The sequence below is a fragment of the Triturus cristatus genome, chromosome 4_2 (genome assembly GCF_964204655.1).
Source record: "Triturus cristatus chromosome 4_2, aTriCri1.1, whole genome shotgun sequence".
Lineage (NCBI taxonomy): Eukaryota > Metazoa > Chordata > Amphibia > Caudata > Salamandridae > Triturus > Triturus cristatus.
Genome location: NC_140586.1, coordinates 510,863,702 through 510,880,447, shown reverse-complemented (window position 1 = coordinate 510,880,447; position 16,746 = coordinate 510,863,702). Strand labels below are relative to the sequence as shown.

At 48.9% G+C, this 16,746-nt stretch overlaps 1 protein-coding gene across 2 annotated transcripts in view; it reads right to left on the bottom strand.

Annotated features, from left to right (window-relative positions):
- The window catches only part of LOC146834640 (di-N-acetylchitobiase-like), a 77,092-nt gene that overhangs the window by 4,034 nt on the left and 56,312 nt on the right, over positions 1–16,746 (bottom strand). The window contains exons 6-7 of one of the 2 annotated variants that reach the window (XR_014960648.1): positions 4,150–4,634; positions 800–4,099 (exon numbers count right to left, since the gene is read on the bottom strand). Coding sequence is in view for 1 of the 2 variants with exons in the window: in XM_085602110.1 (XP_085458236.1) it covers positions 4,473–4,634 (162 nt within the window). In the remaining variant the exon portion in view is untranslated. Of the gene's footprint in view, positions 1–799; positions 4,100–4,149; positions 4,635–16,746 lie in introns of those variants that run through there. The other variant, XM_085602110.1, reaches the window with a different exon arrangement.

The following is a 16,746-nucleotide window of genomic DNA, read 5'->3' as shown; positions in this document are numbered from 1 at the left end:
TGTGGGCAGCCTGGAAAGATACCCATACAGCCGATACTGATTGCGGGCAGCCTGGAAAAATACCCATACAGCCCAACTTGCAGCGACAGAGGAGCAGCCCATGTCATGCACTGGTACAGACCTGCAGGTCAAATGCCCAGTTGGACCACCCAGGTGTGACAAAGGACAAAGCTATTGTGCACAATGGTTAAATGCACCAGGATAAATAGGTCCAACAAAACCAATTGAGGAGCTGACCATAGCTTGCTCTGGCTACAGGCAGCCACTGTAAATGTCTTCCAGGGTGGACTCAGGAGAGATTGAGGGGGCCCTATAGCATGCAAGGCAGCAAGGGTAACTGCTCTCTGGAGTCATTCCGAAGTGACCAGATGGCAATAACATGGTGGGAATCTTGTGCTCCTGGTAGTAACTCTGGAGGCAGGTTGCAGCTATTGAAGGAACTTAATTCATGTTTTAGATAGCCTGGTGGAGAGAAGGAGTGCAGGGATAGATAGGTTTGGGGTGTACAGGAAAAGGCTGGAAATCATGTTCTGTGCCTGATAGTGCCAAAAAGGGAAAATGCTTTCTGCCTCTTACTCCTCCACAAGGATGCCCAGGCGTGACGCTCTGGAAGAAACAGTTGAGTATGGAGGTGGCTATCAATTACTGGGAAAGGGGAGGGAGGTGTAGAGACCTAGACACATGACCTGGGGTCTTAACAGAACAGGCAATGAGGCTGGGCAGCAACAGAAATGCAAAAAACTAAAAAGGAAATGAGGCCAATGAATGCATGAAATGAACATACAGAAAGTATGCAGTCTTTCTTTCTTTCAAATCTTTATTCAAACACTTGAGTGGTCATAAAAGCACAAATTCATTTCAAACACATTTTATACAGACTACAATCAAACAGTATCTATCAAATAAAACTTCCAGATCTTTCTCTACGGGTAAAATTTGCCCTCTGGGTAAATGCCTCTATGATTTTCTGATTAGACACATTTTGCAGGATGCAGGTTCCCCGAATAGTTCGCCCAATCCGATCGCACTAAGCTGCCCCTCTACATAGCTGAGCTTGTTATGGTGTTCCAGTTTCAGGCAGTCTTCAATTATGTGCTGCGTTAAATTAACAGTAGTTCTACGCCAGATTGAGACCCAAAGCCAGATTGGGGCCAATCTAATTGAATCTGTCATATAAGGCAACCCAGGTTTGCTATGTAGGACTGGAGGAGTGACACCCTGTTTTTAAAGAAACTATCTTCTAATATTTGTAATTTCTCAATCTAGGCCATCCCCCAGACTCCCGCCCCATACGTCCCTGCCGGTTTTGTTTTTCCAGTGTAAATCTTTTTAATGGGGTCCAATGGACTTGTGTCCAGCTTTTTAGCACAGCCTTTAATAGCTTGGAGACTTCTTTCCATACCCAGGGCTCTGGTGGTAACCAGGTTCTCCCAAGAATGATTGTTGTCAACTAATACACCCAGGTATGAAAAGGATTCAACTACCACGATTTCCTTCGGGCCCAGGTGAAAACAAGGGGGTTTCGAACCTCCGGGTGCTCCCACTATAATGATAAAAGATTTTGACTCATTCACCCTTAGGTTTAGTGAGGCCATGAACGAGGCATACCATTGTTATAAAGCCTTGCAGGGCTACACCAGCCCTGGCGATTAGCACAGCATCAGTGTATGCCAATACTGGAAGGGGGGTGCTGTAAAAAAATGGGCACGTCCCTAAAGGGAATCAGTCAGGGTAGCCCCAACCCCATTTGTATAGATGGAAAAAAAAGGGGCGAGCACGCAGCCCTGTCTGACTCCTCTCTCGATCTTAAATGGGCGTGTACATTCCCCTTCTGTGCCATATCTAACACAAGCGGTGGCACTGGCATATAGCTTGCGGACGAAAAGTAGTATTGTTGGATCAATCCCCATCTCTTCCATCATGGACCACATCCTATGATGGGATACACCATCAAAGGCCGCTGTCCGGTTTATAAAGGCCATGTAGATATTCCCGCCTTTACCTTTGGTGTATTTATAGATGCATAGTGAGAGGTTGAGGCATTGATCGACAGTCTTCTTCCTCCTCTGGACACCATATTGGGCCTGCATCAAGATGTTATGTTCCTGGGCCCAGACCTCCAGTCTAGCTAGCATGAGTTTGGCTGTGGTATCCAGAAGGGAGATGGGTCTGTAGTTCTTTGAACTACTTCTGTCCCCCTTCTTATAGATCGGGACTATTATGCTGTGCTTCCAGGATGGTAGGGGTCCCTCGATCATTAAGCTATTGAATACATTGGTTAGTACGGGGGTCCACAGCTCATATTTATCATGAAAGTGGTCAATCGGCACCCCATCTGGCCCCATTGCCTTCCCTGGGACACAAGCCTCTAGCCTTTTTGTGACTTCATCCAGTGAAAATTTCAAGGTACCTTGCCGATGGTGGATAGTAACAGATGGTGGGGGGGCGATGGGGGTTTCACGACCAACTATACCTTTAAAATAACCTATCCAGTCGTCCTCACTTACGTGAACATCCAGGGATGGCTCTTTAGGGTCTTTAAAATAGGGTGCATTAATTACTTTCCAGAAGTCGCTGCTGCTACCCGAATTTGCAGCGTGCTGGAGATCGTCCCAGGCTTTTTCCCTAATTTCCTTCACTTTTTCCCTTTTGGCAAACCTGTTGTCTCTGCGTAACCTATTTATCTCGGGAGGGTCTCTCGGCTGGAATTTTAGGGCGTTAGCAAGTGCTCTTCTGGCTTGCGAGCAAGTTGAGTTGAACCAGCCTCTGGATGTTATGCCTTTGGCACGCTTGGGGCATGTGAGAGCTCCTTTTAATTTCCCCAGCAAGTCCCTGTACTGCGATACTATTTGAGCCGGAGCAGACTCAGCCGATAGACAGAGAGATATTATCCCTTACTTGTACTAGAACTGCTTGTGCCAGATTCTGTTGAACCATCTGTACCCACTTAAGTTGATACCCATTGTTCCTTGTTAAAGCGATGTTTCCAACTTTCTGTTGTGGTTTAATCTGCTTGTAGGGGATGTTTAGATAACTGAATAAAATTGCAAGATCACTGTGACAAACGAAGGTGGTCTGAATGTGGGCAACTTTTCCACTAATTGTTGAGGAAACTAAAATGAAGTCAATGGTAGACTCGTAGCTAGCCCTCCTAAATGTTTTCTCTATGGTACCTCCTTCTATATGGTTTGATATTCCCAAGTCTCTTATATATAGGAGTTTGTAAAGGCTATCACCATAGTCATTATGCATGAAATGGAGAAGGGTGTTGCCCTGTTGATCTGTGAGGCTGCACACCTTAGCCTCGACGTAGAGTCAACTGCGGCTGAATAAGCGGATCGGTAACCCGACACAAAAACGGGTTCCACTGTCCAGATTTCTAGAAAGCAGATGATCTCAAGGGGATGCCAAAGTATATACCACTGTTCATTTCCTAAGTTTTGAGTGATCCCAGCTACATTCCAAGAAGCTAATCTAGTCTTACTAATACTTGCCGGGGCCGGGGTCTGGAGACTCAGTGGACTACCCTCACTTGTAGGGGCGGAGGCGTTGGTACTCTCAGAGAGGGAGCGAATGACTGAGGCTAGTCAATCACAGGTCTCCAGATCTGAGAGAACTGCAGATCTGTTGCGAAGCCCCACCCCCACGGTGCTACTGCGATTCCCCTCGTAACTTAAGTGATGACCGTGTCTTTGCCTCTGCTCCCTTTCCTGTGTTGATCCCTGTGTATAAAAGTATTCAAGGGATAAGGGTATAATCTTGGTGGAACTGGGTGGTATTCTCAGCCAATTACTTAGAAAGCGCTGCCTACATATGCGTTGTTGAAATTCACCACCACACAGTCATCATCTATAGATTTAGTGGATTCACCAACCCAGCCCACTCTCCAGGCCATGATAATCTCACGATGTAGCAGATAATTTCTCATTCCTGTGTCCATTATATGCTGAGAAAGCCAATCCAAGCATTTGTCCATTAGCTGAGATTCCATCTGATTGTCCCGTAATGGTGGTACGTTTGCCAACACCAAGACTAATGAAGAAGCTGCAGAAGGGAGATGTAGAACTCGAGGAGTGTGGAGGGATTTAATATTGGCGCACTCCCTTGAGTTACTATATAGCTGATTTACTTGTGGGTCACCACCAGCACCCCCCATGGCTTTGTGGCTTGTTGTAACATGTCCGTTGGCCCTTGCGAAGTTGCCGAATGGGGCTCCCTGCCTGTAAGCTGGCAGGCAGCCGCTGTTTGAGGTGGCCCATTGGGCAGTGTGGGTGGAATTTGTGGAGCTCGAGATAAGGTTGACCTTTGCAACTCCAGGTTACTGCTAGCCTGGTATACAGACTTATCCATGGTAACGCTGGCAGGAAAGTATGCAGTCAGTTAATGCTCCCAATAAAGGCATGTTGGCCTTAAAATAGAAAATACAAAAGAAAAAAAACTCATGCTGACAAACACGGGGAGCATTCACTCACCTTGTAATTGTAATAGGGAGCCTTCTGCTCTTCATCCCAAAGTCTGCCAGAAAGTGAGCTGTTGACTTGCTTCATGATAGCCTTGTATGGGACCTGACGTCCTGCAGCATCACTGCAGGGAGCTCCTCGGAAAGGCACTTTTTTCAATGTGCATTTGCCATCCTGAAAAAAGAACATGCATAGAAGTCAGCAAAGCTTTTTTCGCTTCCATTGTCAGAAAACAAAATGAGATCGGCTGAATGCGAAGCAGCATATGTCAAAACATGCACATTGTAAATAGTCAAAGTGTGACATGAGCAGAACGAGAGCGGTCAGAAGCGCAGGCCCATGTTTCAATACCAGTCGCACATTATAATGAGGGAATGCAGCATCAAGTCTGATACTCTCAAGGCAGAAGATGGGAGGATAAAATTTCTCTTTTTTCTAAATTTTGACTAAAGCGAAAGACCCATTTTTTTGCCAGCATTGGATCCTGCATATTTTCACAGCCTTTTATCATTCTCTGTTGTCAGGCTAGCTATCCCATGAAATCGTAAATAGCACTAAACGGGTGTTAAAATTGGCACAGGCCTCAACAACTGTGTTCATTTCATAGAGTGTCCACCTTATTTGAAACAATCCGAACTTCAGCCAATGATGTGGAGGTGCTAGCTCTCCTACGTTCCCTAGAGGCCACCATAGCTCTGATTTCTACCACGTCATGTGTCCTCAAGGAGATCTCTGCACTGACCTCTCATTGACATTAGCCAGTTACTTTTCAGGCCTACCCTTGGTCTGACCCAGCCCTACCTTCATCTTTCAGAGAACTGTAAGGTGTTTTAGGGTAAATCCCCTTAATAGAACCTCCACTTTCTGGGACAGGGAGACCTCTCCTCTGTAAGCAACCATCAGCATGACTGACAGAGAGAAAACATCTCTTTTCAAATCCTGCTCTACGTGTGGGCAGAAAAAGATCTATACTGATGATCCACATGAACAATCTATTAGCTGCTTTTATCCAGCTCACAAGGCCTCATGCTGTGACATTTGTAAGACTTTTTTTTTTAAGACTCTGAAGCATTGGGAGAGGAGGTTTCCATCTTATTTCTTAGAGGAGAAGAAAGAAATACCGTCCTTTGAAGGGGGATGCCCTCTAGTCTAAACATGATTCTGTGAAATGTGCTCCACCAAGCACTTTCACAAAGACAGCTATAAACAGGAAACCGATAAGGTTTACAGAGCTGGGCTGGTTACCTAAACTACCTGCAGACACCTCCTAACATGAAAACTCTGAACTTTCCTCTGAAAATACCCCAGGAAGAAAAAAAAAACCTGCGCAAAAACAGCCCATAAATCAAATTCCTATGAAGTCCTGGCTCAACTACCATTACGCACCAGTGATTTTTAAGTCATCCTCATCAGTCATGAAGAAAAGACCACTGTCTTAAACAGCATTCCCATTGTAACCTAGGGGACAAGCCTCACTGAAGACTGAAGAGATCATTAACAACGACCCCGTCAATGATGACACCATCGTAGATGACGACACTGTCAACTACCACTCCAAGGATGTCTCTGCTTCCAATGATAAAGATGCTGCCATCCACAACAACACTGTTCACAATGAGCTTTCTTACAGCTACCTTTTCACTCAACATAACTGCAAGCTTGCCCACCCAGATTCTGGACTCTGAACTATAGGCAGATATTAGTGACCAATGCGCCTCAAAGACTGCCTACAGTCCTACATAACTGATGTGTGTTATGTTTCTAAGTTTGAAGAAGCCCTTGATGAAGAGAAAACTTACCAGGAGTAGGAATATCAGTCACAGACCTTCTTAGCTGACAACCCTCCTTGACCACCACCCACTCTGAGGATCACACAACCAACATGGAGCACCTCCACTTCCAGGTTCAGACCAACCCGAACACCACCCTCCTCCGCAACCTCATCTACAGACCTCCTGGACCAAATCCATGCTTCAGCGACTCAGTCATCGACTTCATCGCACCCCACGCTCTTGCCTTCTCAGACTACATCCTACTCGGCGACCTCAACTTTCACCTGGACAACCCCAATGACAAGAACACATAGTCCCTGCTGGAAAACCTTGCCTCTGTGGGACTCTGACTACAGGTCACCTGTCCAACCCACTCAACAGAACATGTGCTCGACTCAGTCTTCTCCACCAGCGATAACATCTTCTTCAGCCACACCTATGAGCTGCCTTGGATCGACCACTGCTGCACCCACTTCTTCACCGAACCCACCGTATACCACCAAGCCCACCTCTACCCTCGCAGAAGCTGAAACAAGGTCACCAAAGAACAGCTCCCTCAGCAAAACTCAACCTCCGAAAACCTCATCTCGCAACCTCCACCAATGGATCTCCAACTATGCCGACACACTGGCTTCCATCAAGAAAGCGCCAGGCAAGCCACACTCCAAAAAAGACAGCTGGTTCACTCCCGACCTTCATGGGTCCAGTTGCACCTGTAGACAGCTTGAAAAGAGATGAAGGAGCAGCAAGACCCCCGAAGACCGCTCAGCCCTCAAAACCACTGTCACTGCACATCACCACTTCATTAAAACAACAATGAAAACCATGGTCAAATAAACTGCCACACCCAGCACAGGGACAGCAGACATCCCACCCTCCGAAGACCTCTGCAACAACTTCAGTGCCTTCTTCCACCACAAGATTAAGGAGATCTACAATCGCTTCAACAGCCTCGATACCCAAGACCCTCTCACCCCAATCGCAACCACTGCACCCAACGACACCGGAGCTGGCCTCCGCTCACCACTGATGACACACTCAAGATCATGAAGAGCATCCACTCAGGATCACCCTCAGACCCATGCCCGCATCACATCTTCAGAGCCGACACCTCCATTGCCCGAGCTCTCTTACACCACCAACTGCTCCATCAACTCCACCACATTCCCGGAAGACTGGAAACAAGCAGGGATCAACCCCTTGCTGAAGAAACCCTCTGCTGACCCGACGGACCTCAAGAACTTCATACTCAACTCTCTGCTCCCCTTTCCAGCCAAGGTCATCGAGAAGGCCATCAAAGCTCAACTTTCCGAGTTCATTAGAGTGAACCACATCCTGGACCTCTCCAAATCCGGCTTCTCAAGCTATCACAGCACAGAGACTGCCCTCCTCGCCGCCACAGCCGATATCCGCACCCTCATCGACCGAGGTGAAACTGCAGCACTCATCCTCCCGGACCTCTTGACCGCCTTCGACACAGTCTCCCACCGCACCCTATGCACAGAATCTACAACGCTGGCATCCGCGAAAAAGCCCTGGAATGGATCCAATCCTTCCTCACCGGCCAAACCTAGTCAGGCTACCACCGTTCCATTCGGAACCCACAGAAATCAGCTGTGGAGTGCCTCAGGGCTCCTCCCTGAGCCCCACGCTCTTCACCATCTACATGGCCCCGCTCACAGCCATTGTCAAGAACCACAGACTCAACATAGTCTCCTACGCCAACGACATCCAGGTGATACTTTCCCTCACCAACGAACCCACAGTTGCCAAGAGCAACTTCCACAACAGGATGAAGGCTTTCGCCATCTGGATGAAGGACAACTGCCTCAAGGTAAACTCAGAGAAGATTTAAAGTCCTCATCCTGGGCTTCAGCCCCTCAGCCTGGGATGACTCCTGGTGGCCCGCATTTCCTGGACCCCCACCCTAACACCCTCAGAACATGCACGAAATCTCAGCATCATTTTGGACTCCTAGCTCACCATGAACCACCAAATCAACTCCGTTCCACCACCCTGCTTCCACAAGCTACACCTGCTCCGAAAGATCTTCAAGTGGATCTCCCACAGAGTCCAGAAGGACAGTCATCCACACACTCATCAGTAGCAGATTCTACTATGGCAACGCACTGGATGCCGGCATCACTCAGAAAGTCCTCAAAAAACTGCAAACCTCCAGAATGCCTCTGCCAGACTCATCCTCAATATCTCCCCACCGCAGCCACATCACCAGCCACCTGAGAGACCTCCACTGGCACCCAGTCAACAAAAGAATCACCTTCAAGCTCCTCACACAAGCCCTAAGTTACATCACACAGGACCTGCATACCTCAACCACTGCCTCGCATTCCAGGCACCCACCAGAGACCTCTGCTTCGCCCATCTGTCTGCCATCCCACGTATACGCAAGACCACGGCCAGGGGACGATCCTTCTCCTACCTCGCAGCAAAGACCTGGAACACCCTACCTCTCCCCCTAAGGTAATCACCTCCCCAGTTCAGGAAGGACCTCAAGACCAAACTGAACCAAAGTGCCTGAGACAGATCAGCAGTCTTTTCCCATCAACCCCTCCCCAACCCACAGTGGCTTGAGTAGTCACTCTTTATAAGTTTCTTGATTAATCATTTGGTCCTCTGAATTACGGCAGAGACAGAATTCTAGCAGGTGCCTGTTGCATTTCTGTCAGCTTCGTAACAAATGGCCACCTTTCAAAGATTACTTCCTCAGCACCCTGCAAGGCAACCTACATCCTCTACACCCTCTACACCCTCAACACCTGCTTTACCTACTATATTTCTGCCAACTACAATTCCTCAACTACCCCCACCTCTCCAATGGAGACACTTCTCAGAGTTGTCAACCAACTGCTTGCCCTACCAACTCCTTTGGTCATGTGGGCTGAAGGTTCATCAGATTCTGTGTATTCAGATTTGAAAGAGGAAGAAGACAAATACCCGCAGTGAGATGACAGATGATTAGGAATTTAATCATTACATCCTACCCAAGAAGAGTGACAAATCACCCATCCAACCATATTCGTCCCCATACGACACAGTCCAGTTTCATGATCTGATGAAGAGAGCCAATAAAACCTTCAATTTACCAATGGCTTTCTTTAGGACTCTAAAGAGCAGCCACACAAGAGTACAACATCCAGACCCATATTAGACTTTGTCTGGTCAGAAGGCCTAAAACTGATTAAAATGCCAGCTATTGGTCCAGCAGTGGTAACATGACTGAAGGAAATGTACAGGGTCCCAAATTTAGCCTCTGCCTGCCTTATGGGTCATATGAAACCAGACTCTGCCATAATGTCAGCAGCCCAATGCAGATAAAAGAACCTGATCATGCCACTGTCAGTGCTTCTGGCCAGAGATAGCCGACCGATAATTTAAACCGCAGGGTTAGTGTGATGATGGCAATATCTATCAAAGCGCTAATGTAGTAGCAATAACAGGCAGGTATTATCACCACATGTGGCATGATACTTCACCACTACTCAACCTCATCCCTGAAGACAAAATTAAAACTGTGAAGGCAATTGTCAGAGGGAGCAATAACATCTGCAGCCATCACTGATGATGCAATGGATGTGTCCAATGCAGGTTTCCGTGAGCTGACAGGTGCAGCTGTAGAGAGAAGGTATGGATTGCTGATGTCCAGTGGTCCTAACAAAGATCCTTGAAATGCTATTTGACAAACTCACCCTGTTTTTAAAACATGTGGATGATGCCCTACAAAACATTATGACAGACACGGATACAGCAAAATCCTTAAGAGTATAGCAGTACAAACGTTGCAGGTCTCTGCCACTTTTTGTGGCTCACACAGATTTCAGGCCTACAGAGAAGGTTAGGGCCATACAATCTGAAAGGAAGCCGGAGATTACCCCTCATGGTAAATCGAATATAACCGGGGATAAACACCCAACTGGAACCAAAGACAAGGATATGCCAGATCGACCAGACAGAAGAGAAGCACTTCTCAATCATGCTCCAACGTCAACCAGAAGACAGCTTGACTCTCCGCAGCTGCCCCCCCAACCATCTTAATCTCAGCCGGTGGGTGTGTGTGTGTGTGTGGGGGGGGGGGGGGGTATTTCTCTTTTTGGTTCCCACATGGGAGTCCATAACATCGGACTGATGGATGTGGAAGATTGTGCACTCAGGAAGTACATTGAAATTTGCACAGAAACCACCTACCTGCCCACCCAAGAAAGAACAACACCTTAATTAATAGGATCGACAGAGACGGTACCAAGATCCCAGAGAAACCATTGATTGCATTCTAGGTTTTTTTTCGATAAAGAAGAAAAAGGGGCAATGGAGACGGTTTCTGGACAATGATGAACAAACTTTCTGTATGGCCTTAACTTTAACAGGCTTTGCACTGGCTGGATTGGCACTTTTGATTCCACATACGCCAACTGTCGGTTTTCACTTCGGCTGAGGCACATGTGGCATGCACGCGCAATTTGCTGGACTACGGCAAAACTCTCCCGGAGAGCGTTCTTCGTGTCACGGGGCTTATGTAATCCCTTACCTCATCGCCAGCTGTAGCGTCTTTCCCAGCCAGGACACATGTAAATGATCATACCACAATCGAGCTTGGTAGCACACGTCTTTATTCCTCAGCATGTAACTATTAACTAAACATTCTACATCATGAATTCCATCACCCATGCACTTATGTCACTGTTCTACAGTCTCTGTCAGGAACCAAAAGGGTCTAGTCTTCTCTAACTCACAAGACACTACATCCTTGATTGCCAGCAGACTGAGGAAAGCGAAAGTAGATCATTGTAACCTGATCCTCATTTTCCCCAGTGTGGCCACGCCAGTACTGTAACAGTGAACTCCTGAAACTGTCTGCACTCCCCATGATATCACCGATAGTGCACTCCAAACTCTTCTCCACACACAACAGAGAGCTATTCAAACATGACCTCACTGAACTGAACAACATGGTGCCTGACCACTAGAGTTTGGTCACTTGAATCTGTCATCAGAATGTAAGAATATTCTATCACAGGCACAACCTACAGCAACCACGAAGACATTTAACTCCAAGTTGAAAGCATTTTGTGCCTGGTACAAATGATTACACACAGTGTATACACAGACCCACCAAATACTTCCATAGTTGTCCAACCTACCAAGGGCGGGCTTAAATATTCATAGGTACGGGTCCATATATCTGTCACTGAAGGCGCGCATCCATGCCAGTCCAGGAGGTAAAGTGTTTGCCTTTGCTTTGACCTTGCGAAAAAGGGCTATTTTTTTGCAGTCTTGATGAGTAGAGCAGGCAAACCATACGTTCATGTAACACCTATTCACAAGAAGTAAAGTTCGACCTGTAGAGGTTGCCTGGCTTTGATTTTTGGACTCCTGCTATGGGGTGGTGAGCTACAATCAAATTTGGGAAGCAAATTCATCCCAGTTCATTGATGTTTAAAACAAGCATTTACAATGCAATAGGTCTCGCAACTGCGAGTTATAGAGCTATTGGTATTGTAAGTGGCAATGCCTTTTGAAAAATTAAAAGGTATTCTAATTTATAATAGTAATTTTCAACCAGTACCATAAGTACCACTATTATTATTACTATCACCATAGAGTAGTAATAGTAATAATTGTAGTGGTGGTTATGGTATTTGTGGTGGTTGTAGTGGTAGTGGTAGTGGTATTAGAACTGGTGGTGGTGGTGGTACGGGTGATGTTAGTGGTGGTGTTACTGGTGGTATTGTTTGTAGTGGTGGTGGTACTAGTTGTGTTAGTGTTGGTGGTATTGGTGGTTGTGTTATTGGTGGTGGGGTTACTGTTGGTGGTAGTGGTACTGGTGGGGGTGGTAGTGGTTGAGATGTTGTTACTGGTGGTGGTAGTAGTGGTTGTTGTACTGGTGGTGGTATTGGTGGGGTTATTGTTAGTGGTGGTGGTAGTTATTGTTGTTGGTAGTGGTGGTACTGGTGGTGGGGATGGTACTGGTGTTGTCGGTGCTGTAATGTTCCATGACCCCATGTAATGTTCTATACCATAGAAACGTGCGCACGGGTGAAACTGTATTGCATTGTATAAACACACCTAGTCCAGCGAAAGAATGTAATTTACGTGGCTAACACCACAGGCTCAATTATATTTAAAAGCATAACATATTGTAATGTTCCGGCCAAGCAGTCTATGATGGCGGACGCGTGAGCCTACAGCTCCGCGCCAGCCGACTAAACTATCTTGTGTTCTACCTGTTTACCCTCGGCCCCGTGTGGGGTAGAAGCTGGGAGAGGCCCCTGAGGCTTGGGGGAGCCGAGCGCACCAGTCTTGGTGGTGAGGACTGCAGAGGAGCCGCTGGAGGGGGTCGTCTTCTCGGGCCGCCGGTCGAGCTATCCAAGATGGCAGGTCCGCGGCGGCTCCAAAACTGAAAGACATCGGGACTGGGAGATCGGAGCCCTGAGCGCTTGTTGAAGCGTCTAGGAAAGGTGGCGGAGAACGGACGCCGAGTGGGACGGGCGTGCCGACGAGGCGATTCCTCCCCCTCCCGATGAGCGGCACTGTCCCTGCAGCGCTGGGTCCCAGACGGACGTGCGGTGAATGGTGCCGACCCCGCCTACGCCACTAGCGATGCGGCCTTGCCTTGGAGGACGGCGAAGGGAAGGGAGGTAGGCCGCATCAGTACGGCCAGAGAAGCCTGCGCAGTCAATACATACCAGCGCCCGGGGTCTGCCTGGAAGAGCGACCGGGGTGCAGAGACCTGGCGGTTCCCCGGGGTGCCGGCGCTTGGAGAGGTGGCGGAGGGGGGCCAATTTGAGTGATCTGAAGACGCACACGGAGCTCATAGGCTGAAAAGAAATATTGGTGACTGGAAGGCGGTGTGGGAGTGCTTAAGGTGACACACTGCGGGGTCCCTAAAGGAGACGCGGTGGATGGTGTCGGCCCCGTCTGCGCCACTAACGGTGAGGCCTAATTTTGGAGGACGGCGAGGAGAAGAGAGATCGCCCGCATTGATAAGATCAGAAGCAGTAAATACCAACACCTGGAGGAGCGCACTGGGTGCAGAGACCTGGTGGTCCCCCGGAGAGCCGGTGCCATAAGAGGCGAGAGTCTCAGGGGAGCGGAGCAGCGCCAGTTTGACAGGGCTGAGAGGTCGGACAACTTGCACGGAGTTTGTATGCCAGAATGAAATATCGGCGGCTGGGCGGCGACGTGGGAGTACTTAAGATGTCACACTGCGAATCCCACATTTGGTAAACTCCTTGAGGCGGAAATGTGACTTTGGCCGGTTTCAGAGAAGAACTCGGTGTTCTGGAAACAGGTACGCTCTGCTGTGTTATTGACTAGTACTATAGGATTGCCCATCTCTCGCCACTTGGCAGTTCTTCTTCATCCTCAAAGGACGCTTGAGGTGTTGGATACCCACTTGCCCGGGGGAGGAGATTGCCCCACAGCGAGTCAGCCACCCTCGGACAGTAAGAGCACGAATCACAGCAGACATGGGGAAGCCCAGGGCACGGCCGACGGGTCCCCCTCTTGAACGGGATGTAAGTGGAGGGACGCAAGACTCAAAAGACAAGGAGGCTGATCAACCAGATACTCCTGCACAACGGCAATTTGATACCCTACTTGCGGCCATTAAAGACACTAAGGAAACCTTACACCAAGACATTGCAACGGTCTCAGTGGGGCTGGGCCTCCTGAGGGCTGAACATGCGAAGCTCTCGGATCGGGTGAAGCAGGTGGAGGGGTCACTGGAGACTGTGGTACCGATACAGCAAGGGCTGCAAGGGCAGGTGGGGGACCTATCCCAAAGAGTTCTGCTACTGGAAAAGAGAGCAAAGGATGCGGAAGGGAGGAATCGAAGAAGTAATATCAGAGTGGTGGGACTGCCGGAAGGTGAAGGCACATATATGGTGGCTTACTTAGAGGACTGGCTCCGGAAAGTGGTGGCACCGCAGGGCCTCTCCACATTTTATACCCTTGAATGAGCGCACCGAGTGCCGGCACGTCCGCCTGCTCCTGGTAGGCCCCACGGACGGTGGTGGCTAATTTGCTGCACTTCAGAGACAGAGACCTTTTGCTGAGGAGAGCACGAGAAGTGGGCCCCTTTGTGGTAGGCAACAGTAAAGTGACGCTTTTCCCCGATTATACCTTGGAGGTACAAAGACGGAGAGCCTCGTTCTTTGAAGTGAAGAAGGCCCTAAGAGAAGAAGGCATTCAGTACTCCTTAATGTTCCCTGCTCGTCTAAAAATTATGATGGAAGGAAAGACTCACTTCTGTGAGGACCCACAAACAGCTTGGGACTGGTTGGAGGTGTATCGGGCGGGTGGATCCCCTCACTCGACCTCAAGACGCCAAACAGTGGGACAGATGCGTGCAGGGAAACGTTTACGACAAAAGAGGCGCCGGACAACTGTTCAGAAACCCAGCCCGGGTTCAGGGTTAACAATGAGGAAAGTCGGCGTTTAGCGGGCTATCTTGGTAGACGTCACTGATCTTGCCACGCACCCACAGCAGGTCTTAGGGTAGATTCCTTTAGACCTTTGCATACTTTGCCTTTGTTGCGTGGTGAGAAGCATCACCATGGGTTATGTTGGTAGGTTTGGGTGGTTGGCCGTTGCCAAACCGCTCTTGGGATGGGGAGTTTTAGATAAGGGGGTTGTTTGCTTCCGCCAGGGGCACAGAAACGGTTTCAAGTGTGGAGCGGGGGGGGGGGGGGGGCGCGATATTGAAGAATGGTGATACCAGGCGGTAAGCCCGAGCAGTTCTAACTAGTAACCTGGAATGTTAGAGGGATGAGATCACCGCTGAAACGATATCAGATGTGGTTATGCTGCAGGAAACGCATTTGGCGGAGGGGGAGATGGCCCATTTGGATAGGTGCTGGCGGGGACTGTTGTATGCTACTACGTATTCCGCTTTCTCCAGGGGGGTCCTGATTTGGATTAAACCGGGGGTTCCCTTTAGGCTCCTTAGACAAAGGATCGATCAGGAAGGGAGATACGTGATAATTACAGGTACTTTGAGAGGCAGAGAGGTGACATTGGTGAATGTTTATAGCCCACATAGAGATCAGATTTCCTTCCTGACCGACCTCTCAGGGGTCCTGGCCAACTTCCCACACACAGATCTGATAATAGGGTGGGGGCTTTAATTGCATAGCTGAAGAGCACAGGGATAGATCAACACCCCCGCTTCATGGGACTCCGGTTGAAACAACAGCTAGAAGGTTGAGAGCATGGGCCCAGGGATGGGACTTAAGGGATGTTTGGAGGCTACACATTCCCGGGACGCAGGACTACTCCTATTACATTTATACGACCTGCATACCCGACTAGACATGTTTTGGTGCTCTTCATCCCTGTCCTCCTTACTTTCTACTACTGAGTATCTGGGTTGATCGCTATCAGACCACAGCCCATTGATTATGAGGTTTACTCCACTTCGGGAGCTGACTCTGATTCCCAGCTGGCCCCTTAGCCCTACACTGCTGGAAGATGAAGGATTCCAACGCAATCTCGCTGAACGGTTGACAGAATACTTCACCACTAACGGAGGCACGGCTAGTTTTCGGCTGGTGGAGTGGGAGGCGTGCAAGGTGGTGGTGAGGGGGTTCTGCTTAGGGAAGACAGTTGGCACAAGAAGCTTGGTAACGCAGGAGTTGGAAGAGATAGAAGCCCGGATACTCCGGGCAGATAAAGAAGCGGCAGAGGGGGGACAAACATGGGACCGACTTGTGGAGCTGAGGAGCCAGTACCACCATGCCTGGGACCGACTGAGGGCCATAGACTGGCAAACGCATCAAGCTGCCCAACACGCAGAAGGAGGAAGGGCGAGTAAACTACTCGCGTGATTGATCAGGCCGGTGGGCAGGGGGTCCCCCATAACCAGTGTTACGGATCTTACGGGCCAGATACTAACCTCTCCAGGTGATATCAATGGAGCCTTCCGGATGTACTATGAGGCCTTATATGATGACCCTGACCCATGTGAAGCTGCACCACTGCAGCGGTACCTGGCGACTCAAGGTTTGGTGCAGCTGGATCGTACCCATCAGACTCAATTGGCTGCTCCGATGGGGGTAGGAGCTATCAAAGAATCGATAAGAGAGATGGCGAAGGGGAAAACACCCGGGCCAGATGGCCTGCCCGCGGAGTTCTATGCTACGTATATTGATATAATGGCTTCCCAATTAGAACGGGTTTATGCTCTGGCCCTGGAAGTTGGACTGTTACCACCCTCGATTAGGGAAGCATTGGTGGTTCCCCTCCCGAAAAAAAATTCGGATCAGGCCCCATTATCTGATTTTCGACCACTTTCCATGTTGAATATGGATTTTAAGATCCTGAGTAAGGCCTTAGCGTTGAGACTTCTTCCCCATATGCGGCAACTGGTCCACACGGACCAATGCGGCTTTATCCCAGCTCGCTCGACGTCAAGTAACTTGAGACGTCTTTATCATGTGATGTTCCACCCTTCCCTTGACGATTTCCCGGATGCCGTTGTGATAGCCATCGACCTGGAA